This window comes from Salmo trutta, chromosome 2 (assembly GCF_901001165.1).
Source record: "Salmo trutta chromosome 2, fSalTru1.1, whole genome shotgun sequence".
Lineage (NCBI taxonomy): Eukaryota > Metazoa > Chordata > Actinopteri > Salmoniformes > Salmonidae > Salmo > Salmo trutta.
The window spans coordinates 4858091-4885051 of record NC_042958.1 but is presented as its reverse complement, the minus strand read 5'-3'; the positions used below and the strand labels follow the sequence as shown (position 1 = coordinate 4885051).

At 42.7% G+C, this 26961-nt stretch overlaps 1 protein-coding gene and 1 pseudogene across 7 annotated transcripts; both read left to right on the top strand.

Moving 5' to 3' along the window:
* The window catches only part of LOC115148660 (retinol dehydrogenase 12-like), an 85913-nt pseudogene that overhangs the window by 15089 nt on the left and 43863 nt on the right, over positions 1–26961 (top strand).
* LOC115149315 (patched domain-containing protein 3) lies at positions 8302–12621 on the top strand. 7 transcript variants are annotated; one of them, XR_003866842.1, is made up of 5 exons: positions 8302–9115; positions 9321–9448; positions 9889–10034; positions 10205–12215; positions 12257–12621. XR_003866842.1 is itself a non-coding variant. In XM_029692085.1 (4 exons), exons 1-4 carry the CDS (start codon positions 8426–8428, stop codon positions 11821–11823), a joined length of 2583 nt encoding a protein of 860 aa, XP_029547945.1. In that variant the 5' UTR covers positions 8302–8425; the 3' UTR covers positions 11824–12621. The 7 variants fall into 7 exon arrangements, 2 of the variants coding, with proteins under 2 accessions (XP_029547945.1, XP_029547971.1); XR_003866846.1 differs by having other exon boundaries at positions 10205–12256; positions 12311–12621; XR_003866847.1 differs by having other exon boundaries at positions 10205–12283; positions 12379–12621.

Below are 26961 nucleotides of genomic sequence, written 5' to 3'. Positions count from 1 at the left end.
TCAATTAGTATTTGGTAGCATTGCCTTTAAATTGTTTAACTTGGGTCAAACGTTTCGGGTAGCCTTCCACAAGCTTCCCACAATAAGTTGGGTGAATTTTGGCCCATTCCTCCTGACACAGCTCATGTAACTGAGTCAGGTTTGTAGGCCTCCTTGCTCGCATACACTTTTTCAGTGGCCACAATTTTTCAGTGTTGGTCACTCCAATACCTTGACTTTGTTGTCCTTAAGCCATTTTGCCACAGCTTTGGAAGTATGCTTGGGGTCATTGTCCATTTGGAAGACCCAGTTGCAACCAAGCTTTAACTTCCTGACTGATGTCTTCAGATGTTGCTTCAATATATCCACATAATTTTCCTACCTCATGATGCCATCTATTTTGTTAGGTGCACCAGTCCCTCCTGCAGCAAAGCCCCCCCACAACATGATGCTGCCACCCCTGTGCTTTACAGTTGGGATGGGGTTATTTGGCTTGCAAGCCTCCCCCTTTCTCCTCCAAACATAACGATGGTCATTATGGCCAAAAAGTTTGATTTATTTTCATCAGACCAGAGGACATTTCTCCAAAAAGTACAATCTTTGTCCCCATGTGCAGTTGCAAACCATAGTCTGGCTTTTTTATGTGGGTTTTGGAGCAGTGGCTTGCTGAGATGCCTTTCAGGTTATGTCGATATAGGACTCATTTGACTGTGGATATAGATACTTTTGTACCTGTTTCCTCTAGCATCTTCACAAGGTCATTTGCTGTTGTTCTGGGATTGATTTGCACTTTTTGCACCAAATTACGTTAATTTCTATGAGACAGAACGCGTCTCCTTCCTGAGCGGTATGACGGCTGCGTGGTCCCATGGTGTTTATACTTGCGTACTATTGTTTGTAGAGATGAACGTGGTACCTTCAGGCGTTTGGAAATCGCTCCCAAGGATGAACCAGACTTGTGGAGGTCTACAATTTTTTTCTGAGGTCTTTGCTGATTTCCTTTGATTTTCCCATGATGTCAAGCAAAGAGGCACTGAGTTTGAAGGTAGGCATTGAAATACATCCACAGGTACACCGCCAATTGACTCAAATTATGTCAATTAACCTATCAGAAGCTTCTAAAGACATGACATAATTTTCTGGATTTCCCAAGCTGTTTAAATGCAGTCAACTTAATGTATGTAAACTTCTGACCCACTGGAATTGTGCTACAGTCAATTATAAGTGAAATAATCTGTCTGTAAACAATTGTTGGAAAAATGACTTGTGTCATGCACAAAGTAGATGTCCTAACCGACTTGTCAAAACTATAGTTTGTTAACAAGAAATTTGTGGAGTGGTTGAAAAACGAGTTTTAATGACTCTAACCTAAGTGTATGTAAACTTCCGACTTCAACTGTACATATGAGACGAGTAATGTAGGATATGTAAACATTATTTAACCTGTTGGGGGTAGGGGGCAGTATTGACACGGCCGGATAAAAAACGTACCCGATTTAATCTGGTTACTACTCCTGCCCAGTAACTAGAATATGCATATAATTATTGGCTTTGGATAGAAAACACCCTAAAGTTTCTAAAACTGTTTGAATGGTGTCTGTGAGTATAACAGAACTCATATGGTAGGCAAAAACCTGAGAAGATTCCTTACAGGAAGTGCCCTCTCTGACAAGATCTTGTTCTTCTTGTCTCTGTTTATTGAAGACTGAGGATCTTTGCTGTAACGTGACACTTCCTACGGCTCCCATAGGCTCTCAGAGCCCGGGAAAAAGCTGAGTGATATCGAGGCAACCCCTGGCTGAAACACATTTGCGCTTTTGCCAAGTGGCCGATCAGAGGACAATGGGCTTAGGTGCGTGCACGAGTCAACCCTGTGCTTTATTTTCTTTCGTCTTTTTACCTAAACGCAGATTCCCGGTCGGAATATTATTGCTTTTTTACGAGAAAAATGGCATAAAAATTGATTTTAAACAGCGGTTGACGTGCTTCGAAGTACGGTAATGGAATATTTAGAATTTTTTTGGCACGAAATGCGTCGTGCTCGTCACCATTCTTTACCCTTTCGGATAGTGTCTTGAACACACCAACAAAACGCCGCTGTTTGGATATAACTATGGATTATTTGGGACCAAACCAACATTTGTTATTGAAGTAGAAGTCCTGGGAGTGCACTCTGACGAAGAACACCAAAGGTAATCAAACTTTTCTAATAGTAAATCGGAGTTTGGTGAAGGCTAAACTTGCTGGGTGTCTAAATAGCTAGCCCTGTGATGCCGGGCTATCTACTTAGAATATTGCAAAATGTGCTTTCACCGAAAAGCTATTTTAAAATCGGACATATCGAGTGCATAGAGGAGTTCTGTATCTATAATTCTTAAAATAATTGTTATGTTTTTTGTGGACGTTTATCGTGAGTAATTTAGTACATTTTTTGTAAATTCACCGGAAGTTTGAGGGGGGTATGCTAGTTCTGAACGTCACATGCTAATGTAAAAAGCTGGTTTTTGATATAAATATGAACTTGATTGAACAAAACATGCATGTATTGTATAACATAATGTCCTAGGGTTGTCATCTGATGAAGATCATCAAAGGTTAGTGCTGCATTTAGCTGTCTTCTGGGTTTTTGTGACATTATATGCTAGCTTGAAAAATGGGTGTCTGATTATTTCTGGCTGGGTACTCTGCTGACATAATCTAATGTTTGCTTTCGTTGTAAAGCCTTTTTGAAATCGGACAGTGTGGTTAGATTAACGAGAGTCTTGTCTTTAAAATGCTGTAAAATAGTCATATGTTTGAGAAATTGAAGTAATAGCATTTCTAAGGTATTTGAATAACGCGCCACAGGATTCCACTGGCTGTTACGTAGGTGGGACGATTTCGTCCCGCCGACCCTAGGGAGGTTAAAGTGACTAGAGATACCATTATTAAATCCATTCATTAAAGTGGGTTGGATATGCATCATCTGTGGACCTATTGGGGAGGTAAGTTGGAGTTGGTCTAGTGTATCAGGTAGGGTGGAGGTGATATGATCCTTGACTAGTCTCTCAAGGCACTTCATTTAGTTCAGTTACCTTAGCTTTCTTGGGAACAGGAACAATGGTGGCCATCTTGAAGCATGTGGGGACAGCAGCCTGGGATAGGGATTGATTGAATATGTCCGTAAACACACCAGCCAGCTGGTCTGCGCATGCTCTGAGGACGCGGCTATGGATGCTGTCAGGGCTTTGCGAGGGTTAACCTCTCTAGGGGGTGTGGGACGCTACCGTCCCACCTGGCCAACATCCAGTGAAATTGCATAGCACCAAATTCAAAAACAGAAATACTCATTATAAAAATTCATGAAACATACAAGTGTTATACATCGATTTAAAGATTAACTTCTTGTTAATCCAACCACAGTGTCAGATTTCAAAAAGACTTTACGGCGAAAGCAAACCATGTGATTATCTGAGAACAGCGCCCAGCAGACAAATCATTACAAACAGTTAGCAGCCAAGAAGAGGAGTAACAAAAGTCAGAAATAGCCTTAAAATGTATCACTTACCTTTGATGATCTTCATATGGTTGCATTCCGATGACTCCATGTTACACAATAAATGTTTGTTTTGTTCGATAAAGTCCCTCTTTATATTCAAAAAACTCCATTTTGTTGGTGCGTTTTGTTCAGTAATACATTGGAACAAAGCACGGTCACAACAGACAGACAAAAAATCTAAAAAGTACCATAAAAGTTCGTAGAAACATGTCAAATGCATTTATAATTAATCCTCAGGTTGTTTTGTCATAAATAATCAATCATATTTCTACCGGACAAAAGCTTCATCAATAGAAAAGGAGGACTGGACTCATGTCTGGAAATTTCCACTGTCCACTCATTGAAAGTGCTGTTTCTCCCTCATTTTTCAGAGAAAAAGCCTGAAACAATGCCTAAAGACTGGCCACATGTAGAGGAAGCCATAGAGATAGTGACCTGCATCATAAGTCTTTGTATGGTGGATAGGCTTTCAATGGAAAAACAGGCATTTCAAAGTAAAAGCACCTCATGGATGGATTTTCTTCAGGTTTTCGTCTGCCATTTCAGTTCTGTTATACTCACAGACATTATTTTAACAGTTTTAGAAATGTAGAGTGTTTTCTATCCAAATCTACTAATCATATCCTAGCTTCTGGACCTGAGTAGCAGGCAGTTTACTTTGGGCACGCTTTTCATCCAAAATTCTGAATGCTTTACGAATGTTTTACTCACGTCGGCCATGTTGAAAGAGAGCCCACACGGCCGTGTCGGTGGCACTGTATTGCCTCAAAGCGCACAAAGAAGTTGTTTAATTTGTCTGTGAGTGAGACGTCGATGTCCGCTACAGGGCTGGTGTTCTGTTTGTAATTCGTGATTGTCTGTAGACCTTGCCACATGTCTCGTGTTTGAGTCGTTGAATTGCGCTTTGCTTGTTTGATTGCCTTGCAGAGGGAATAGCTACACTGTTTGTATTCGATCATGTTTCTAGTCACCTTGCCATGATTAAATGCAGTGGTTCGCGCTTTCAGTTTTGTGCCGAATGCTGCCATCAATCCACGGTTCATGGTTAGGGAAGGTTTTAATAGTAACAGTGGGTGCAATATCTCCAATGCACTTCCTAATAAACTCACTCACCGAGTCAGCGTATACGTCGATGTTATTGTCTGAGGCCACCAGGAACATATCCCAGTCCAAGTGATCGAAGAAATCTTGAAGCGTGGAATCCGATTGGTCAGACAAGCGTTGGATAGACCTAAGCACGGGCGCGTCCTGTTTTAGTTTCTGCCTATAGGAGGGGAGCAACAAGAGTCATGGTCAGATTTGCCGAAGGGAGGGAGGGGGAGGGCCTTGTATGCATCGCGAAAGTTAGAGTAGCAGTGTTCCAATGTTTTGCTCGAGCTGGTGCAATTTTCTAAATCATGTCATTTCATCCCTCTCTCTGGTCTCCCTGCTGCTCTCCAGGTTGCTGATGCACTATTCCAGCAAGTCTTCTGGAGGACAGCGTCTACCGACCGTGGCCCCCAATTCACATCACAGGTATGGAGAGCCTTTATGGAAAAGCTCGGGGTCACGGTCAGCCTCACTTCCGGGTACTGGTCTCAGTTAAACGGGCTGGTGGAGAGGATAAACCAGGAGCTGGGAAGGTTCCTGAGGAGTCACTGCCAGGACCGGCAAGGGGAGGGTGCCCGATTTCTTCCATGGGCGGAGTACGCTCTGAATTCGTTAAGTCAATCCTCCACCGGGCTGACTCCCTTCCAGTGTGTTCTGCGTTATTAGCCGGCCCTGGCTCCTTGGACCCCGGGCCAGACCGAAGCTCCTGTGGCTGATGAGTGTTTCAGGCATGCAGAAGAAGTGTGGAGCGATGCTCACGTGAGATTCCAGTGTGCCGTCCACCATCAGAAGAAGCAGGCAGACCGCCATCGCAGTGAGACTCCCTTGTTCCATCCTGGGGATCGTGTCTGGTTCTCTACCAGGAACCTCCCACCCTGCCTGCCCTGCAAGAAGCTGAGCCCCCGGTTTGTAGGTTGTAGGGCCATTCAAGGTTCTCCGGGGGGTCAATGAGGTGACGTATAGATTACAGCTCCCCAGTGACTACTGCATCTTATCTTCCTTTAATGTCTCCCTTCTCAGGCCGGTGGTTCCTGATCCCCTGGCTGAGGCTATCCCCCACGACACCCCCCTGGATGTCGAGGGAAGTCCCGCCTATGCCGTCAGATCCCTACTGGACTCCCGCCGTCATGGGGGTTGGCTCCGGTACCTGGTGGACTGGGAGGGGTATGGTCCAGAGGAGCGGTGTTGGGTTCCAGTGGAGGACATTCTGGAACCCAATATCATCCGTGATTTCCATCTTCGCCTCCCAGACCGGCCCGCTCCTCATCCTCATCCTCGGGGCTGTCCCTCTGGCCGGCGTCATCCTGCGGCTGGAGCCACGTGTCGGGGGAGGGGGGGGGGCGGGGTGTACTGTCACGTCTACTCCCGCTCCTCCCCTCCGGTGTTCGACATCGACCGTTTAGTAACCACCGGTCCTGGCAACAATCATTACGCGCACCTCGCATCAATCATTACGCGCACCTGCTCCTCATGATTAGGCTCACCTGGACTCCATTTCCGCTCTCATTACCTCCCCTGTATCTGGCACTCCCTTAGGTCCCCAGGCAGTATTGATGTTGTTCCATGTCTGTACGCTACTCTTGTGTCTTGTATTGTTCTCTGTTGTGTTTATTATTAAACTCACTACTTGCACTTGCTTCCCATCTCACGGCGTCGTCGTTACACACATGAAACACATGAAACAATGTATTTGATTGTCTTTTATTATACTCAAACATTATCGACCCAAAAGTGAATCACAATGGATGATTTCTTTTGACAGGTGTGTTTATATTCCGGTACATCAATATGAAGGTTAGATTAACAGGTCACCCTTTTGTTATCAAACTGTACATTTTACAGGGAAGTCATCACAGGGGCAACCCCTGAAATTGCAGAAAAACTTACACAAGCAATGTTAATTAATAAAGACGAAACCTTGCATCCTAGCGATGAACTCCTAGTGTAAGGACCGACGCAGGAGAAGAGAAGCAGGTTTTCTATTTATTTTTTATTTCACCTTTATTTAACCAGGTAGGCAAGTTGAGAACAAGTTCTCATTTACAATTGCGACCTGGCTAAGATAAAGCAAAGCAGTTCGACAACATACAACAACACAGAGTTACACATGGAGTAAAACAAACATACAGTCAATAATACAGTAGAAAAATAAGTCTATATACAATGTGAGCAAATGAGGTGAGATAAGGGAGGTAAAGGCAAAAAAGGCCATGGTGGCAAAGTAAATACAATATAGCAAGTAAAACACTGGAATGGTAAATTTGTAGTAGAAGAAAGTGCAAAGTAGAAAATAAATAATGGGGTGCAAAGGAGCAAAATAAATTAAATAAATAAATACAGTAGGGGAAGGGGTAGTTGTTTAGGCTAAATTATAGATGGGCTATGTACAGGTGTAGTAATCTGTGAGCTGCTCTGACAGCTGGTGCTTAAAGCTAGTGAGGGAGATAAGTGTTTCCAGTTTCAGAGATTTTTGTAGTTCGTCCCAGTCATTGGCAGCAGAGAACTGGAAGGAGAGACGGCCAAAGGAGGAATTGGCTTTGGGGGTGACCAGAGAGATATACCTGCTGGAGCGCGTGCTACAGGTGGGTGCTGCTATGGTGGCCAGTGAGCGGAGATAAGGGGGGACTTTACCTAGCAGGGTCTTGTAGATGACCTGGAGCCAGTGGGTTTGGCGACGATTATGAAGCGAAGGCCAGCCAACGAGAGCGTACAGGTCGCAGTGGTGGGTAGTATATGATGCTTTGGTGACAAAACGGATGGCACTGTGATAGACTGCATCCAGTTTGTTGAGTAGGGTATTGGAGGCTATTTTGTAAATGACATCGCCGAAGTCGAGGATCGGTAGGATGGTCAGTTTTACGAGGGTATGTTTGGCAGCATGAGTGAAGGATGCTTTGTTGCGAAATAGGAAGCCAATTCTAGATTTAACTTTGGATTGGAGATGTTTGATGTGAGTCTAGAAGGAGAGTTTACAGTCTAACCAGACACCTAGGTATTTGTAGATGTCCACATATTCTAAGTTAGAACCGTCCACAGTAGTGATGCTGGACAGGCGGGCAGGTGCAGGCAGCGATCGGTTGAAGAGCATGCATTTAGTTTTACTTGTATTTAGGAGCAGTTGGAGGCCACGGAAGGAGAGTTGTATGGCATTGAAGCTCGTCTGGAGGGTTGATAACACAGTGTCCAAAGAAGGGCCAGAAGTATACAGAATGGTGTCGTCTGCATAGAGGTGGATCAGAGACTCAGGTACGGGGAGTAGAACATTTAATATGGAACAGACATCAAACAAGACAGAGAACCTTCAGAACCGGGTATGCAAAGACAAACAAACATTAATCCTGAAGCGGGGAACAGAGCTTGGGAACAGACACATATAGTGGCGGTAATCACACAGGTTATTGAGTCCAGGTGAGTCCAATAATACGCTGATGCGCGTGACGGGGGGAAGGCAGGTGTGCGTACTGATGGTGGCAGGAGTGCGTAATGCTGGGGGAGCATGGCACCTTTGAGCACCAGGGAGGGGGAGTGGGAGCAGAAGCGGGAGCAGCCGTGACACCTAGTGATGTTATCACAACACAAACAGATAAACCACCTTATTTGTTAATATGTAACCATTTATTGCCCTGACGCAGTCATGGTTGTGATAGGATCAGAGATGCATCCAGGGCTGGCAGAGCTATTGCTGAGGAAAACTCTTCACAGGAAGCTTATCATGTTACCATGTTCAGAGGAAGTATAGCTTATGACTGTAATGTCAACAGATCAAATTTAAGGCGAGTTCTTTTTTCTAATACCACAAGTTGAAAAGGAGAATAGAAAATGGCTGGGTGCAACACAGACTGCGTTGAGAAACCAATAGCTAGGGGATTTGAAATACTTGGGCGTTTTGTTGGTAGACACCACTGGTGGTTTTTTATTCTTCCCATGTTCATTTCTGCGGGTCTTGGCGGAGGATTTTACTTCCTTGCGGACAGAGAAGCAAACGGCATTGAAGAGATGTTTACACCTCTGGATGGACCAGCGAAAGACGAACGACAAGTAGTTAAAGAATACTTTCCACAGAATGATAGCGACTTCTCTCGTTTACGGCTCTATACTGAAGGGACCTTTGCATCTCTCATAATTGTTACGCCTACAGCAAATATCCTCACAAATCCTGCTTTTACAAAAATTGTTGCTATGGACAGGGAAGTGAAAGCCATTGAAGTAGGAACATTTAATTTCTCAAGCCTTTGTGTTAAGAAAGGTGATGTGTGCGTGTCAAATTCAATCTTTGATATTGTAAAAACTCCCAACGTTACCACGACAACTATTGATTACCCATATCATGACAACATTTTCATCGCATCTGAAATTGGTGGTGTGAAACTGAAAACTGGGTCAACTGAAATTGAAAGCGCAAAGGCAATTCGACTTTTTTACTTCTTAAAAGAAGACAACCAGACTGTAAATACGATGTGGCTGCAGAAGTTTATAGAGACTGCGTCGATGATGCAAACAGAAGAAGGCGTGAGTACATCGTTTTAGAGATGAAACATATAACATGTTTTTTTGTATCTGTAGGCCTACAGCCTAATTGATCAAACTGCACATTTAAGCTCCATTTAGAAATCCATGTAATGTCATGATAATTTCATTATTCAAACATCTTGAGTTGTTTTACTAATGTTACCTGGATATGTTCTTGTATCTATATTCTTATTTGTCTTTGCAGATGACCGTATCTTATTTTACATCAATATCAAGGGATGAAGAGTTTGAGAAGAGCTCTGACTCAATCATTCCTCTCTTCTCATTGACCTATGCCCTGGCCATCACTTTTTCAATCACATCTTGTATAAGGTATCTTTTATGATTTCAATAAATATAGGACAATGAATATAGGACAGCTTGATAGAAAATCTTAATGACAGTGGTGACTGTAAAAAAAAAAAAGAAGCTAGATTTGGGGCTAAATTCAAATCAAAATCCACATTGTGACCCAGAATACTTTTTAAAAGACATATCAGAAAGGACTATAACAAACAAACTATTTTATGATAAACTCATTCTCAGCATTTACATTTTAGTCATTTAGCAGACTAGAGCCATTTACAGGAGCAATTAGGGTTAAGTGCCTTGCTCAAGGGCACATAGATAGATTTTTCACCTATTTACCTACGAGTGTGTTGTGATCTTGTATTTGTCTCCACATTGTGACTACATTACTCTTTTTAAGGCATATCAGAGAGCACTACTTATCAGCCTTTACCCACACTGGGACTAATGTTGTGTTTTTCTAGGTTGGACTGTGTTAGGAACAAGGTGTGGGTGGCGACCTTTGGTGTCCTCTCAGCTGGTATGGCAGTGTTGTCCAGTTTTGGGTTGTTGCTGTACTGTGGGATGCCCTTCGCTATGACTGTGGCAACAGCTCCATTCCTGATTCTGGGCAAGCTTACGAACTCTCATTATGATACAATAAACCAATGCAATTGACATCCTGTTTCGACCTGATATGAAATTTACTCGGATTGTGATCTTAACAGATGTGATCACAGGAATGAACACGGGTAGAAACAAGATCTGACATTTTGTAAAACGTTGCCTTTTTCTCCACAGGAATTGGTGTTGACGACATGTTCATCATGATTTCTTGCTGGCAGCAGACTCAAGTTCATGGCGACGTAGAGGATCGTATGGCAGCTACATACAAAGAGGCAGCTGTTTCTATCACCATCACAACACTAACTGATGCCTTGGCTTTCTATATTGGTCTGTTAACTCCCTTTGGTTCTGTACAGTCCTTTTGTATGTATACTGGCACTGCTGTCCTGTTCTGCTACTTGTACAACATCACCTTCTTCGGTGCATTTCTAGCACTGAATGGAAGACGTGAAAAGAGCAACAGACATTGGCTGACCTGCATGAAGGTTCCAGAACCAGAGGTGAATTCTGAAAAGTACAATATCTGCTCTGTAGGGGGAGCTTATGATCATGAAACGGGAAAAGAGGAACCAATGCCAATTAACAACTTCTTTAAGACGTACTATGGTCCATTTCTAACAAATAATTGGACCAAAGGATTTGTGATCCTGCTCTATGCTGTATATTTGGGCTTAAGCATCTATGGTTGCTCCCAAATCAAAGAGGGCATAGACCTTAAAAACCTAGCAGCTGATAGCTCATACGTGGGTAGCTATTATGACAATGAGGATGAATTCTTTTCAGAGTATGGCCCAAATGTTATGGTTGTTGTGACAGACAGTGAGTTTCAATATTGGGACGAAAGTTCTCGGAATAGTCTCGACTCCTGCCTTCAAAAGTTTGAAGATCTATCAATGGTTTCTCAAAACGGGACCATATCTTGGCTCAATGAATATCTTATATTTGGAAAGATGACCAATTTGAATCTAAGTGTGGAAAATACATTCAAAAGTAATTTGTCTACATTTCTTGAGAGGTCTGATTTCATTCAAGATGTGGATTTTACAGACAACACAATATATGCTTCACGTATGTTCATTCAGACAGTCAACGTCAGTACAGCTGTTGATGAAAAGAACATGTTGAATGAGCTTCGAGAGACAGCTAAGGATTGTCCAGTAAAGTTGGTTGTTTACCACCCTGCTTTCATATACTTTGACCAGTATGCAGTCATTGTTAGTAATACCATCCAAAACATTGTAGTTGCCACTCTTGCCATGCTGGTGATCTCCCTCATGTTGATTCCCAACCCAATATGTTCTCTGTGGGTGACCTTTGCCATTGCCTCTGTCATAGTGGGTGTTGCTGGTTTCATGACATTTTGGGATGTCAATCTAGACTCTGTATCTATGATCAACCTTGTCATCTGCATTGGTTTCTCAGTGGACTTTTCTGCTCACATTTCCTACGCCTTTGTCTCTAGCAATAAGAGAACTGCTAATGAGAAGGCTATAGATGCTGTCTATCACTTGGGGTATCCTATCATACAGGGAGGTGTGTCTACTATCTTAGGAGTGGTGGCGCTGTCTGCAGCTGAGAGCTACATCTTCAGAACCTTCTTTAAGATCATGTTCTTGGTCATTTTGTTTGGGGCCGTCCACGGCATAGTCTTTATCCCCGTTTTTTTGTCTTTCTTTGGAATCTGCGGCGCTAAAGTTGGTGATGAAGAAGATGCAGGTGATAACCCTCAAGATAATACCTATCAATTTAAACGGAAAGGGAATGATAATATTGCTTGTGAAAACAATTTCTGACTGTCCTTAAAACTGCTGGGCTGGGTGGTCATTCATTCTTGAAGCTGCTAAGCACGACCCCAGATGCAGGATTTGCACCTGTTTCTACTGATAACTAACAGACATAGAAGCTGCTAGAAGAAAAAAAAGTCAAATAAAGTTAATGATGAAGGACATTATGGTAAAGTGTACATTGTAGCTTTGACTGTGGTGTTTTATCCCCTATTGGAAGAACATATAACACATTGTGTATGAATGCTTAGTAAATCTGACTTGCATTTGACAAATGTAATTATTTTTTGAGTTATAGTTGTAATATGTAGGAATCTATAGAATTAGAATGTCTAAGTCATTCTGAAAAGGACACAAACACAGCAGGTTATATGTTATAGATTACAGGTTATAGATTTCAGGTTTTGGTTATATGTTATAGATTACAGGTTATAGATTACAGGTTTTGGTTATATGTTATAGATTACAGGTTTTGGTTATATGTTATAGATTACAGGTTTTGGTTATATGTTATAGATTACAGGTTATAGATTACAGGTTTTGGTTATATGTTATAGATTACAGGTTCTGGTTATATGTTATAGATTACAGGTTATAGATTACAGGTTTTGGTTATATGTTATAGATTACAGGTTATAGATTACAGGTTTTGGTTATAGGTAACACATTCTTTGTTTTTGTTACTGAGTTTGTGTCATGCATTGCAAAGGTAAAAAAATATATGTGTGAGATTTCATATTTAATTTGTATTTAGTCATATTGAGTTTCAGTCTATCGAACTGTGTAATAAAGTTTTTCTGTAGTGTCTATTTTTTAACAATGTTTATTCATTTGGTTTGTGTTTTTCAACAAGGCATTCGAGTGCCATGTTTATTATTTAACTACATCTATTAATTACATGCAAGTAGACTATGTTGATGATATTAACGGTAGATTAATCCGTATCGCGGAAGTTCAACGTTACAGTGTGATTGAAATTTAAACACTAGAAAAGTAATTTTGACTCAAACATTCTAACAGTCTAATAAATATATTTCATATATGCTATTGGAAAAATAATAATGTGGCTATGTTTATGAAGGTCATCAGAGTAATCTTGAAAAAGATTTCAAGGAACACAATAGCTTTTTCATTAGTGTGAGCGGACCAAGTCATTTGGTGTCACTCTAAAGCGGAAAGGTGGAACAAACGAGTCAGGAGTAGGTTTTCTTGGTTAAACCCAGTTCTCTATTGAGAGATTTCTGACAATACAAACACTCCAACACAACCAATGAGAATCTCCCAAGGAACAACATACATCTTCTTCTTTAGATGACACAGGAACACAAGACGATTATCTTTAAGCTATAACAACAATCACAGATTCGTCACCGTCTTAATGATACTTCGTGGATCGCTCCCCTCTCTTGGTGGCCATCCTCCAGAGAGAGTTTATCTTCTTCTTCTCTCCCCTTCGCTGGTTCCCTCCTCCCTCTTGTAGGGAAAAGAGAATATGTCGTTAGTATCGTCAGCTGTGCTTAATTGCCTCTGGTCACATTGACTCACATGCCTGGTTGGGCTACTATCCGTGAGTCCAGCCTGCCCTCTGGTGGTCAATCCACATTAGTTGATGTTACTATTGCAGCATGCTCAAATGCAGAGTTTGGTTTTAGATTGATTTAGTTATTTGGCAATAGTAAGGGTTAGGGAAACCTCAGAATATGCTCTTTCTGATAGTATATAGAAATCAAAAACGTCCTACCTTCATCTGTTGAAGGATTTGAAAATGTAACTTTTTGGCTCTCATGGGGGGAAATGACATGTCCTCTTACAACTCCTTATAAGACAAATTATGTTTGTGACATCGAAATTCTTACAACATACACGTGTTAAATAGACTTATTTAGAAAAAGTCAAGGACGGAGGAAAGGCTTGACTTTGAAAATGGCAGAGATATTTTAATTTTTAAATTCATATTGAGTCAAAATGACTTACTCTGCTCTTCTAATATTAAAAGTGTACTTCCTGTTAGCGGAGACTGTATTCAGGGTAAATGCGGCACATGTCGACTCAATCGGTTTACATTTCTACATTTTCAGTGATACAGACTGATTAGAGCCCTTAGTAAAATATCATGAGTAAACTGTTGATTGTCACCAACTTCCATATTTGACCTATACAATTTTTTATATTTGATGTGCAAATTCAGAATAACTACGTTACTATGCTATTATATTCGCTATGATATCCTTATATGTTATGTAGAGTACTAATGAATTATCATGTGATCTTCCAAGACATTGACTTAGCTTTGATCTAACTTTTACTAAACGAGTACCATTGTGACTCTCTGGTGCACTCTGGCAGCACTACACCCATGCAGTCCTCTCCATCGAAACGAGCGCACCTAGCCTACATGTTTGCCTCACGAAAAATTTTATGATGCAATGAGAGGCCACATGTGTGGCTGTTTTATAAAAAAAAAAATCGAGGAATGTTTGGACAAATAAAAATGTCTGTCTGGTCAATTGGATTGAAGTAGCAGCAAATGTGTTGAATGGGTAACTAATGAACATGGAGAGCCTCACAAGTTTGACGAAATGACCTTATGTCTTTTTAATCTAATAAACTCTTTACTTACTTTTGTAGATATTCATCAGAAACTTTTTGTAAGTAGTTAGGCCTGTCTTTTCCAAGGTTAGCTGGATTTTAGCCCGAAATAATTTGATAAATATGAGTAGTTGACATACAGACCTATCTTCACAGGTCCAACAAAGTTGGACCCATTCGGGAATGGACCTGTGGCTTTCCCACCCGGACCCTAGACCCAATTCATGTAGACCCGGTCCGATCCGAGTGAAGGAAGCAGCAGAAAAGTCATTTTTTTTTAAGGTACTTTATTAAATGGAGCTGATAAAGCACGGGAGAAGGGAGAGAAGGGTGCCACTCTAGCAGGCAAGGGGAGGGGCCGTACTGTGAGCGAGTGACATGGGGAGCAAGGAGGGAGGGAGGGAGAGACGAGAGACAGCAACCAACCAAGTCGACTTGTCACAGTATCTAACGAAGGTGGCGCCCCTCCTCGGTCGGGCGGCGCTCGCCGGTCGTCGTCGCCGGCCTATTAGCTGCCACCGATCGTTGTTTCTGTGTCTTTTGGTTTTGTCTGTCTATCCCGCACCTTTTTATGTTTGTCATTAGTGGGGGGTTATTTAGTGTGTATTTTCAGTTGGGGTTCTCGTGCGGGATTGTTCATTTGTTCACTCAGGACAGTTGTAATTATATCCGATTAAGTAGACATTATATTGCCGGGCTGCGCCCCGCGCGCTGTTTGTTTTCCAGTGTGCTTATTTGTTTTGGGAAAAGTGTTTTCTCCTGGCGGACTTCGCCACGCGCCCTGTGCCCAACGGCTATTGCGTCTTGTATTTATTATTAAAACTCAGTTGCTCCGGCCCTCTGTCTCCTGCTCCTGATTTCACATATCTACTGGTCCTAGACAATCGTGACACGACTCGTGCTATAGTAGACCAATAGCTGCCATAGCTAGGCTATTTATTATCAAATATAATTACGTAATACCTCTCTTGACTACATCAAACCGGGAGAAGCTAGTTAACCAACATAGCTAACGTTCGCTAGCTAGGCTAATTGAGGCTGCAGTGTACATGCGCTTTCTCATCCTGCAGTTACAAACAACAACATCTCCATTCAGAATATTAAGTATCAGCCTACCTGTTGGCTCTTTGTTGTTGTAGCCTATCCTTTAACTTTTAACTTTGTCCTTTTATTTCCATATTCCATTGATTATATAGCTCCTAACTTTTGCTACACACGGAGGCTCTATGACTGTAACCTATTGCCGTCTCTGATGAGTTTAAGGAGGCTTTTTCAGTTGTCACAGTTCCAGAAGAATTGCTGTCTCAGTTGCATGAATACTGCATTCACCCTGTAGTGTTAGACTTCCTGATGCAACTTGCTCCTGTTACAGTAGCATATACATCTGTTGGAAGGCCCGGGTTTCCGGCTACAGTAGGCAACTTGGCGGTGCTTGAACCCCTGCAGAAGACAATTATTGTGTATCTGAAAGCAATTGATGAAGGTGTTGATCACTTTGAAGTATGTGGTTGCTTTACAGACAAAGAGGGAAGAGTTTTGGTTGAGCTTAAACGTGATGATTAAATATCTTGGGAGCCGTTCTCCTGTTGTTGAAGAATACTTCTTCCACAATGACTTCTGTGTAGTTCTCGGACGGAAGGTCTTGGTCTTTTTTGACCAGGTAGGAGTATCAAAATCCATGCATCAAGCCATGCAGCAGCACTTGAACTCAAAGTCTAGATGCCTTACATATGCTAAGGAAGTCTTGAGCCATGGATTTCCTACACTCTTGGCAAACTTTATTACCTCAAGCAAAACTTTGAGGAAGTCTTGTTTGAGTGGGGTCAGGAAGACCATATTGGAAACTGCTGTGATACATTCCGTCAAATAGTTCTGGAAGTGAAGGTAATGAATTTTCCCAAACTGCATCAGAATAACAACCTACTGATCAGCAGAGAACACGGTGGACTGTATCAGCCCAGGCTTTGTCCTGTCAGATATGACTAGAAAGGGCAGATATTTCCTTCTAGCTGATTGACATCAGCTCTGTCTCTACAGAGGACATCAGAGCGCTGACAAAATCAAATCAAAGGACATTTTATTTGGCACATGCGCCAAATACAACAAGTGTAGTAGAGCTTACCATGAAAGGCTTACTTTACAAGCCCTTAACCAACAATGCAGTTCAAGAAAAAGAGTTAAGAAAATAATTACTAAATAAACTAAAGTAAAAAATTAAGTAATAAGTAAGACAATAAAATAACAGTCCCAAGGTTATATACAGGGGTACCGGTACCCAGTCTACACGCAGGGGTACATGTAAGTCAAGTGAATTTGTACATGTACTGTAGGTATGTGTAAAGTGACTATGCATAGATAATGAGGAGTTTGCCTAACATAAGAACAATTCAGTGTATGCCGTTCTATTCTGTTCTTTTGAAATAGACTACATTTTCTTTATAGCTTGTTTCTTTAGAACAGTCTAAAATAAATAATGGATTTATTGTGAAGGTGTAGGCTATATTACATGGATGTATTGTGAAGGTGTAGGCTATATTACATGGATTTATTAGACTTTTTAAAATGTAATGTTCCAAAGGTCTGCATCAGCAGTTAATTAAAGTGAGAACGACAGTTATTTGCTTGACAATCACCATCTGAAGAAATGTTGTGACCGCCACAGCCCTAGTGTTCACTCAGTGCCTTTTGGCCACACATTTATTGTGCATTTGGACAGGCGATCCTTTCTCTAGAGACCTCTACATTTCAGAAAATGTCATCTGGTAGCATTGACTTCCTGTCTGTTGAGGAATCGGAGTTGTACTTCAGCTCAAAGACCCTGTCTGTTGTGGTACTGAGTAAAGATGATTCCAAAGGCACACTGTCCAACATTCAGTTGCTGCCTAAACCAACCCCTCTTTTCCAGAAGAAGTCTGTGTACATTGCCACAGGTGGTCTCTCTGGGCTGGGGTTTGAAACAGTGAAGTTCCTTTCTCAGAAAGGTGGAGAGTACATCGTCATACTCTCCAGAAGTAGCCCCACACCAGACATACAGCAGGAGATAGTCCTTCTGGAGAGGCAATGGAGTGCCCAGATTGTATGGATGGGATGTGATGTCTCTGATTCTGAGCATGTGTTCAGAGTGATTGGTCTCATTGGTCAGAAGTTTCCCTCTTGTCCAATCAAAGGGGTGATTCACAGTGTAGTCGTCCTGCATCATGGGTTGATTGAAAACCTTGACAAATCCCACTTTGAGAAAGTCCTAAAGCCCAAGGTGAATGGAGCTCTGAATCTGCACCACGCCACAAAACACTGTTAGAGGAGTAGCAGCACGCAAAGTAGTCTATCGCCTCACAAACAAAAATGATCATATTTTACTTAATGGTGGCGCTCTAAACATGCACAAATTCCCATAGGAACACAGCCATTTTAAAAGCACAGGGGCTTGTGCAGGAATGATATACATATGAACTTATAACTTTTTTTAAAGCTGAAGCCGTAACCTTTTCACTGATGTGATCAGATCTCATGTCTGATTCCCAGTTCGTCCACTAGATTGCAGTAGAATATCACATGACATAACTTGGCCACTTGAAACCATAGGCTTCTGGTATGTCACTGTGCTAAAATGGCTGAAAAGACTTTCTGACGTCTAAAATTTACCCTAGCAACCAGGGCTTTCTGTTTCTGACGTTTACATTTGTATTTTTTTAATAACACACAGTTACGCAAGGAAACATCAAACTTGTTTTCCCATTCGTTTTTCCCATTGGAAACAAGTGAGACAGATCAACGACACATATGGAGGATTTAAGGTAATGTCATATTAAAATGTGGATGGAAAAAGAAATGCATTGCGTTACGATCAAATCAAATCACATTTTATATTATGTCACATGCTTCGAAAACAACAGTTTTAGACTAACAGTAAAATGATTACTTACAGGTCCTTTTTTAAAGATAAAAAATAGAATAATAACAGAAATAGTGACACGAGGAATAAATATACAGTAAAAAACGAATAACAATAAAGAGTAAAAATAACATGGCTATATACAGGAAGTACCAGTACAGAGCTAATGTGCAGGGGTACAAGGAAAACTCAGCAAAAAAAGAAACGTCCCTTTTTCAGGACCCTGTCTTTCAAAGATAATTCGTAAAAATCCAAATAACTTCACAGATCATCATTGTAAAGGGTTAAAACACTGTTTCCCCATGCTTGTTCAATGAACCATAAACAATTAATGAACATGCACCTGTGGCACGGTCGTTAAGACACTCAGCTTAGACTTTATCCAACATGTTACTGGGCCCACCCATAACCACAGCCATACTCTGAACCTGGTTATTACCAAGGGGCTTTCTACTGGGCCCACCCATAACCACAGCCATACTCTGAACCTGGTTATTACCAAGGGGCTTTCTACTGGGCCCAGCCATAACCACAGCCATACTCTGAACCTGGTTATTACCAAGGGGCTTTCTACTGGGCCCACCCATAACTGTGGCCATACTCTGGACCTGGTTATTACCAAGGGGCTTTCTACTGGGCCCAGCCATAACCACAGCCATACTCTGGACCTGGTTATTACCAAGGGGCTTTCTACTGGGCCCACCCATAACCACAGCCATACTCTGGACCTAGTTATTACCAAGGGGCTTTCTACTGGGCCCACCCATAACCACAGCCATACTCTGGACCTGGTTATTACCAAGGGGCTTTCTACTGGGCCACCCATAACCACAGCCATACTCTAGACCTGGTTATGACCAAGGGGCGTTCTACTGGGCCCAGCCATAACCACAGCCATACTCTAGACCTGGTTATTACCAAGGGGCTTTCTACTGGGCCCACCCATAACCACAGCCATACTCTAGACCTGGTTATTACCAAGGGGCTTTCTACTGGGCCCAGCCATAACCACAGCCATACTCTGGACCTAGTTATTACCAAGGGGCTTTCTACTGGGCCCACCCATAACCACAGCCATACTCTGGACCTGGTTATTACCAAGGGGCTTTCTACTGGGCCCAGCCATAACCACAGCCATACTCTGGACCTGGTTATTACCAAGGAGCTTTCTACTGGGCCCACCCATAACCACAGCCATACTCTGAACCTGGTTATTACCAAGGGGCTTTCTACTGGGCCCAGCCATAACCACAGCTATACTCTGAACCTGGTTATTACCAAGGGGCTTTCTACTGGGCCCAGACATAACCACAGCCATACTCTGAACCTGGTTATTACCAAGGGGCTTTCTACTGGGCCCACCCATAACCACAGCCATACTCTGGACCTAGTTATTACCAAGGGGCTTTCTACTGGGCCCACCCATAACCACAGCCATACTCTGGACCTGGTTATTACCAAGGGGCTTTCTACTGGGCCACCCATAACCACAGCCATACTCTAGACCTGGTTATGACCAAGGGGCTTTCTACTGGGCCCAGCCATAACCACAGCCATACTCTAGACCTGGTTATTACCAAGGGGCTTTCTACTGGGCCCACCCATAACCACAGCCATACTCTAGACCTGGTTATTACCAAGGGGCTTTCTACTGGGCCCAGCCATAACCACAGCCATACTCTGGACCTAGTTATTACCAAGGGGCTTTCTACTGGGCCCACCCATAACCACAGCCATACTCTGGACCTGGTTATTACCAAGGAGCTTTCTACTGGGCCCAGCCATAACCACAGCCATACTCTGGACCTGGTTATTACCAAGGGGCTTTCTACTGGGCCCACCCATAACCACAGCCATACTCTAGACCTGGTTATTACCAAGGGGCTTTCTACTGGGCCCACCCATAACCACAGCCATACTCTGGACCTGGTTATTACCAAGGGGCTTTCTACTGGGCCCACTCATTACCACAGGCATACTCTAGACCTGGTTATTACCAAGGGGCTTTCTACTGGGCCCAGCCATAACCACAGCCATACTCTAGACCTGGTTATTACCAAGGGGCTTTCTGCTGAGCCCACCCATAACCACAGCCATACTCTGGACCTGGTTATTACCAAGGGGCTTTCTACTGGGCCCACCCATAACCACAGCCATACTCTGAACCTGGTTATTACCAAGGGGCTTTCTACTGGGCCCACCCAGAACCACAGCCATACTCTGGACCTGGTTATCACCAAGGGGCTTTCTACTGGGCCCACCCATAACCACAGCCATACTCTGGACCTGGTTATCACCAAGGGGCTTTCTACTGGGCCCACCCATAACCACAGCCATACTATAGACCTGGTTATTACCAAGGGGCTTTCTACTGGGCCCACCCATAACCACAGCCATACTCTGGACCTGGTTATTACCAAGGGGCTTTCTATTGACATATCCTCTATTGTTGATGTTGCTTTATCTGATCAGCACTGGGTTTTTATACTACTTTGTTGCCCAGAGCACAGGGTAATACTGAACGCATTATTAAGAAACGCTGTCTTACCTCTAAAGTTGCTACAGATTTTATTGAGTGTATGAACAATACTCCACCACCTATTGTGCCTTCCTCTTGTGATGATTTAGCTTATAACTTAAATAATAAATGAAGGGCAACTATTGATGCCATAGTTCTAGTAAAGCTGAAAAGGGCCACATCCAAACAGAGAGCCCATTGGATGAGAGAGAAAACAAATAAATTAAAGAGAAATTGCAGAAAGGTGGAGCGGAAGTGGAGAAAGTCAAAGTTGCAGGTCCGTTATGATATTCTGAGAGATCAACCTGGCATATATACTATCGTTCAAAAGTTTGTGGTCACTTAGAAATGTCCTTGTTTTTGAAAGAAAAGCTAATTTGTTGTCCATTAAAATAACATCAAATTGATCAGAAATACAGTGTAGACATTGTTAATGTTGTAAATGACTATCAAAACAAACTCTCAACCAATTATATTAATTTGGGGACAGGTCGAAAAGCATTAAACATTTATGGCAATTTAGCTAGCTAGCTTGCATTTGCTAGCTAATTTGTCCTATTTAGCTACCTTGCTGTTGCTAGGTAATTTGTCCTGGGATATAAACATTGAGTTGTTATTTTACCTGAAATGCACAAGGTCCTCTACTCCACCAATTAATCCACACATAAAACGGTCAACCGAATCGTTTCTAGTCATCTCTCCTCCTTCCAGGCTTTTTCTTCTCTTGACTTTATATTGCGATTGGCAACTTTCATAAATAACGTGCATTACCGCCACCAACCGATTTCGTCTTTCAGTCACCCACGTGGGTATAACCAATGAGATGGCACGTGGGTACCTGCTTCTATAAACCAATGAGGAGATGGGAGAGCAGCGCAGCGTGATCTGCGTCAGAAATTGAACTGACTTCTATTTTAGCCCTTGGCAATGCAGACGCTCGTTGGCGCACGCGAGCAGTGTGGGTGCAATAATTGAATAATATAGATTTCTAAATTTATTTTGCAACGGTCGGGTACGCGAGCGGTGTAGTCAGCCTGTTATGCTTTCGCCATCTCCTCTTCGAGCCTCTAACCGGCCAAAATTCCCATCTCTCCCTCGCTCTTTCTTTGCTGTGAAAGATGCGATAATTTCTCAAATTAGACTACGGAAATAGTTTTCTCCATTTCAAAAATACTAAATCTTAGGAGTCGATTCTGCGCTTGACACCCAGAAATGCGAGTCGACACCGGGAGTTGAGGAATCGATTCTTTTGGAGTCGACTCCCACCACTAATAACGCACAGTATATTTGCGTGGTAGAATTCAATGGCTATAGTTCCCTTCCTATGTTTGAGCTGCCTTTGAAAGAAAAAGTCAAATTAAAAACATTATTGGCATTGTTGAATTAGATTTTCATAATACCGAGCTAGATGGTTTGGTTAGCTAAACTAGCAAGTATGTTTGTTTGGTTATCGAGGCAACTACTGTCGCTATCTAGTAAACTTGCTAGCTACTTCAGTGGATGTTGAACACATTTCTAGCGGTAAATGTGCTAAATTATAGCCATGGTATAAAAGTGATAAACAACTCGCGGGTCTATGCGCTTTCCGGACAATAATTAAACTCCGTGGAAGACTTTCCACGACCTTCATTATTTTCCAGGGAAGGCATAATGTTAGACTTCGGTGATGTCATCTATAAAATAGCCTCCAACACTCTACTCAACAAACTGGATGCAGTCTATCACAGTGCCATCCGTTTTGTCACCAAAGCCCCATATACTACCCACCATTGCGACCTGTACGCTCTCGTTGGTTGGCCCTCGCTTCATACTCGTCGCCAAACCCACTGGCTACAGGTCATCTACAAGTCTCTGCTAGGTAAAGCCCCGCCTTATCTCAGCTCAATGGTCACCATAGTAGCACCCACTCGTAGCACGCGCTCTAGCAGGTATATCTCACTGGTCACCCCTAAAGCCAACTCCTCCTTTGGTCATCTTTCCTTCCAGTTCTCTGCTGCCAATGACTGGAACGAACTGCAAAAATCTCTGAAGCTGGAGAATCATATCTCCCTCACTAGCTTTAAGCACCAGCTGTCAGAGCAGCTCACAGATCACTGCACCTGTACATAGCCCATCAGTAAATAGCAACCAGCATCCAACTACCTCATCCCCATACTGTTATTTATTTTGCTCTTTTGCACCCCAGTACCTCTACTTGCACATCTATCACTCCAGTGTTTAATTGCTATATTGTAATTATTTCGCCACTATGGCTTATTTATTGCCTTACCTCCTTTATCCTACCTCATTTGCACACATTGTATATATACTTTTTCTATTGTATTATTGACTGTGTTTGTTTATTCCATGTGTAACTGTGTTGTTGTTTGTGTCGCACTGCTTTGCTTTATCTTGGCCAGGTCGCAGTTGTAAATGAGAACTTGTTTTCAACTAGCCTACCTGGTTAAATAAAGGTGAAATAAAAAAATTGAAATAAAAACTTGCCTCCTCGTTACTTCTCCCACTCCCCAGAAAGACCATCATGTAAAAGCACGGTGATCCTTCTGTGTAATCATCCTATCCTGCCACACTGATTCCAGACCTGATCTGTTATTTATACATTGAGGTTTATTAGGAGGGCCGGTGGGGTAACGACTGGAGGGATTAAGCTAGCAAAATAGTGGGTGGAATGTACAGTAAATCAACATCCTATGCCTCAGACGTCATGCAACAACAACGAAGAGCCATCAGAGAAAAGGTTTTTGAACATGCCCGAACCAAGGTGCATTTGGTGGCAGCAAGCCTTGTCGACAAGGCTAGAGAGTACACCCAGGTTATAGTTAACCATCAAAAAACAATAGACACTACAGCCAGAGTCTTCAGAACAGCCTTAGAAGGAGGCTAAAGGTCACAGCCACAGGCCCACTCATGGCTTTGAGCAAGAAGTTGACTCTCAGGAGTTAAATGGACTTGACATGGGGAGAGTCATTGTGGGAGGTTTTGAAAACTAAGGTAGTGCAGAACAAGTTTGTAATCTGAATATGTGCTTCATATTATCACATAGGCAGGAGGCCTATATATTCTCATATGTGTGTTCTGCTGTAGCCTATATTGATGTATTTTATTTTAAGTTATATTCTGATATTGTGATATTTGTTCTACTGGTACATTAAACTCTGGAAAGTTATATGAAATTGGGGTCTTGTAAGCCCTAACAGCTGAGTGTGTGTGCATATGCATATGGCAGGTGTTCTACAGTGTTGTCTAAAAATGTTGCTCTACATTAGAATATTAGCCTATAAGAAATTCAGACTTGTTCAAGCCCCGCAGCTATACTCAAGTATGTGGGCATACTGCAGTGACGTCTAATATGCTTTGAATAAATCAGCACCTTGGAGTGCTGACCATTTCACCACCATAGATAGTAGGCTACTTGGAGAGTGCTGTGTGTTTCACCACCATAGACAGTAGGCTACTTGGAGAGTGCTGTGTGTTTCACCACCATAGATAGTAGGCTACTTGGAGAGTGCTGTCCGTTTCACCACCATAGATAGTAGGGTACTTGGAAAGTGCTGTGTGTTTCACCACCATAGATAGTAGGCTACTTGGAGAGTGCTGTCCGTTTCACTACCATAGATAGTAGGGTACTTGGAGAGTGCTGTCCGTTTCACCACCATAGACAGTAGGGTACTTGGAGTGTGCTGTCCGTTTCACCACCATAGACAGTAGGGTACTTGGAGAGTGCAGTGTGTTTCACCACCATAGATAGTAGGCTACTTGGAGAGTGCTGTGTGTTTCACCACCATAGACAGTAGGCTACTTGGAGAGTGCTGTGTGTTTCACCACCATAGATAGTAGGGTACTTGCACCATAGATAGTAGGGTACTTGGAGAGTGCAGTGTGTTTCACCACTATAGACAGTAGGGTACTTGGAGAGTGCTGTGTGTTTCACCACCATAGACAGTAGGGTACTTGGAGAGTGCTGTGTGTTTCACCACCATAGACAGTAGGGTACTTGGAGAGTGCTGTCCATTTCACCACCATAGATAGTAGGGTACTTGGAGAGGGCTGTCCGTTTCACCACCATAGATAGTAGGGTACTTCACCATAGATAGTAGGCTACTTGGAGAGTGCTGTCCGTTTCACCACCATAGATAGTAGGGTACTTGGAGAGTGCTGTGTGTTTCACCACCATAGACAGTAGGGTACTTGGAGAGTGCTGTGTGTTTCACCACCATAGACAGTAGGGTACTTGGAGAGTGCAGTGTGTTTCACCACCATAGACAGTAGGGTACTTGGAGTGCTGTCCGTTTCACCACTATAGATAGTAGGCTACTTCGATGTTTACTCGGTCTGCTGTGCTGCTACATTGCATTGTTTTTTCTCAATGTGTTCAGGTCCTCAGAGCCCCGCGGATACCCTCCCTCTTCTCGCGCTCACTATGTGTTCCGTGACCTCCCGATTTACAAATTAAGCACTGGCCACAACACAACACTAAACAACACATTATTTGCAATATAACGGTGACAAACGGTGCCCACAAACTGTTAGGGCCTACATAAAGCTGTCCCAACAGCAGAGTCCCAACAGCAGTCCCAACACCTTACCACTGCTACACCTGGCTATCAGCGGAGAATTGTCTGGAAGTGAAACAGTTCATTCAGCCTCATTTACTGCCTTTTAAAAAAACATAGCTGATATGGCTGACTTGTTTAAACAAATGTGGTTTCTACTGACAATTGAGATGTACAAACTATGGCATAAGGGGATGGTGAGCGGATAAGAGGCAATCCGTAATTTTGATTAAGACATTAATGAGCGAGCAAGGACGGACGTAGTCAATATAACTATTTGTTCAGCACTTGAAATGTACAGCATCAGAATTCAGAACGTGGGCCGTACTTACAGTATTCTCCCTGTACACCAAGTCAGAATCGTATGATAAATAAAGGGGACTTATAAGCAAACAATAAAAGCTATTACAATATCGATGATGACATTTCTCTTAAACAGGCTATAGGCTAAATGTGCACCACCAAGTCATATTACTTTACACCCTTATTCTAAAATTGATTAAATTGGGTTTTTTACCCTCATCAATCTACACACAGTATCCCATAATGAAAGCAAAACATTTTTTTTTGTTGATAATAAAAATGAAAAAAGGAAATTTAACATTTACATAAGTATTCAGACCCTTTACTCAGTACTTTGTTGAAGCAGCTTTGGCAACGATTACAGCCTCAAGTCTTCTTGGGTATGATGCTACAAGCTTGGCACACCTGTATTTGGGGAGTTCCTCCCATTCTTCTCTGCAGATCCTCTTAAGCTATTTTCCAGTCTCCCCAGAGATGTTCGATCGGGTTTAAGTCCAGGCTTTAGCTTGGCCACTCAAGGACATTCAGAGACTTGCCCTGAAGCCACTCCTGTGTTGTCTTGGCTGTGTGCTCAGGGTCGTTGTCCTGTTGGAAGGTGAACCTTCGCCCCAGTCTGAGGTCCTGAGTGCTCTGGAGCAGGTTTTCGTCAATAATCTCTCTGTACTTTGCTCTGTTCATCTTTGCCTCGATCTTGACTAGTCTACCAGTCCATGCTGCTGAAAAACATCCCCACAGCATGATACTGCCACCACCATGCTTCACTGTAGGAATGGTGCCAGGTTTCCTCCAGACATGACACTTGGCATTCAGTCCAAAGAGTTCAATCTTGGTTTCATCAGACCAGAGAATCTGGTTTCTCATGGTCTGAGAGTCTTTAGGTGCCTTTTGGCAAACTCCAAGTGGGCTGTCATGTGCCTTTTACTGAGGATTGGCTTCTATCTGGCCACTCTACTAAAGCCTGATTGGTGGAGTGCTGCAGAGATGGTTGTCCTTCTGTAAGGTTCTCCCATTTCCACAGAGGAACTTTAGAGCTATGTCGGAGAGTGACCATTGGGTTCTTGGTCACTTCCCTGACCAAAGCCCTTCTCCCTCGATTGCTCAGTTTTGCAGAGCGGCCAGCTCTAGGAAGAGTCTTGGTGTTCCAAACTTCTTCCATTAAAGAATTATGGAGGCCTCTGTGTTCTTGGGGACCTGCAGAAATGTTTTGGTATCCTTCCTCAGATCTGTGCCTCGACACAGCCATGTCTTGGAGCTCTACAGACAATTCCTTCGACCTCAAGGCTTGGTTTTTG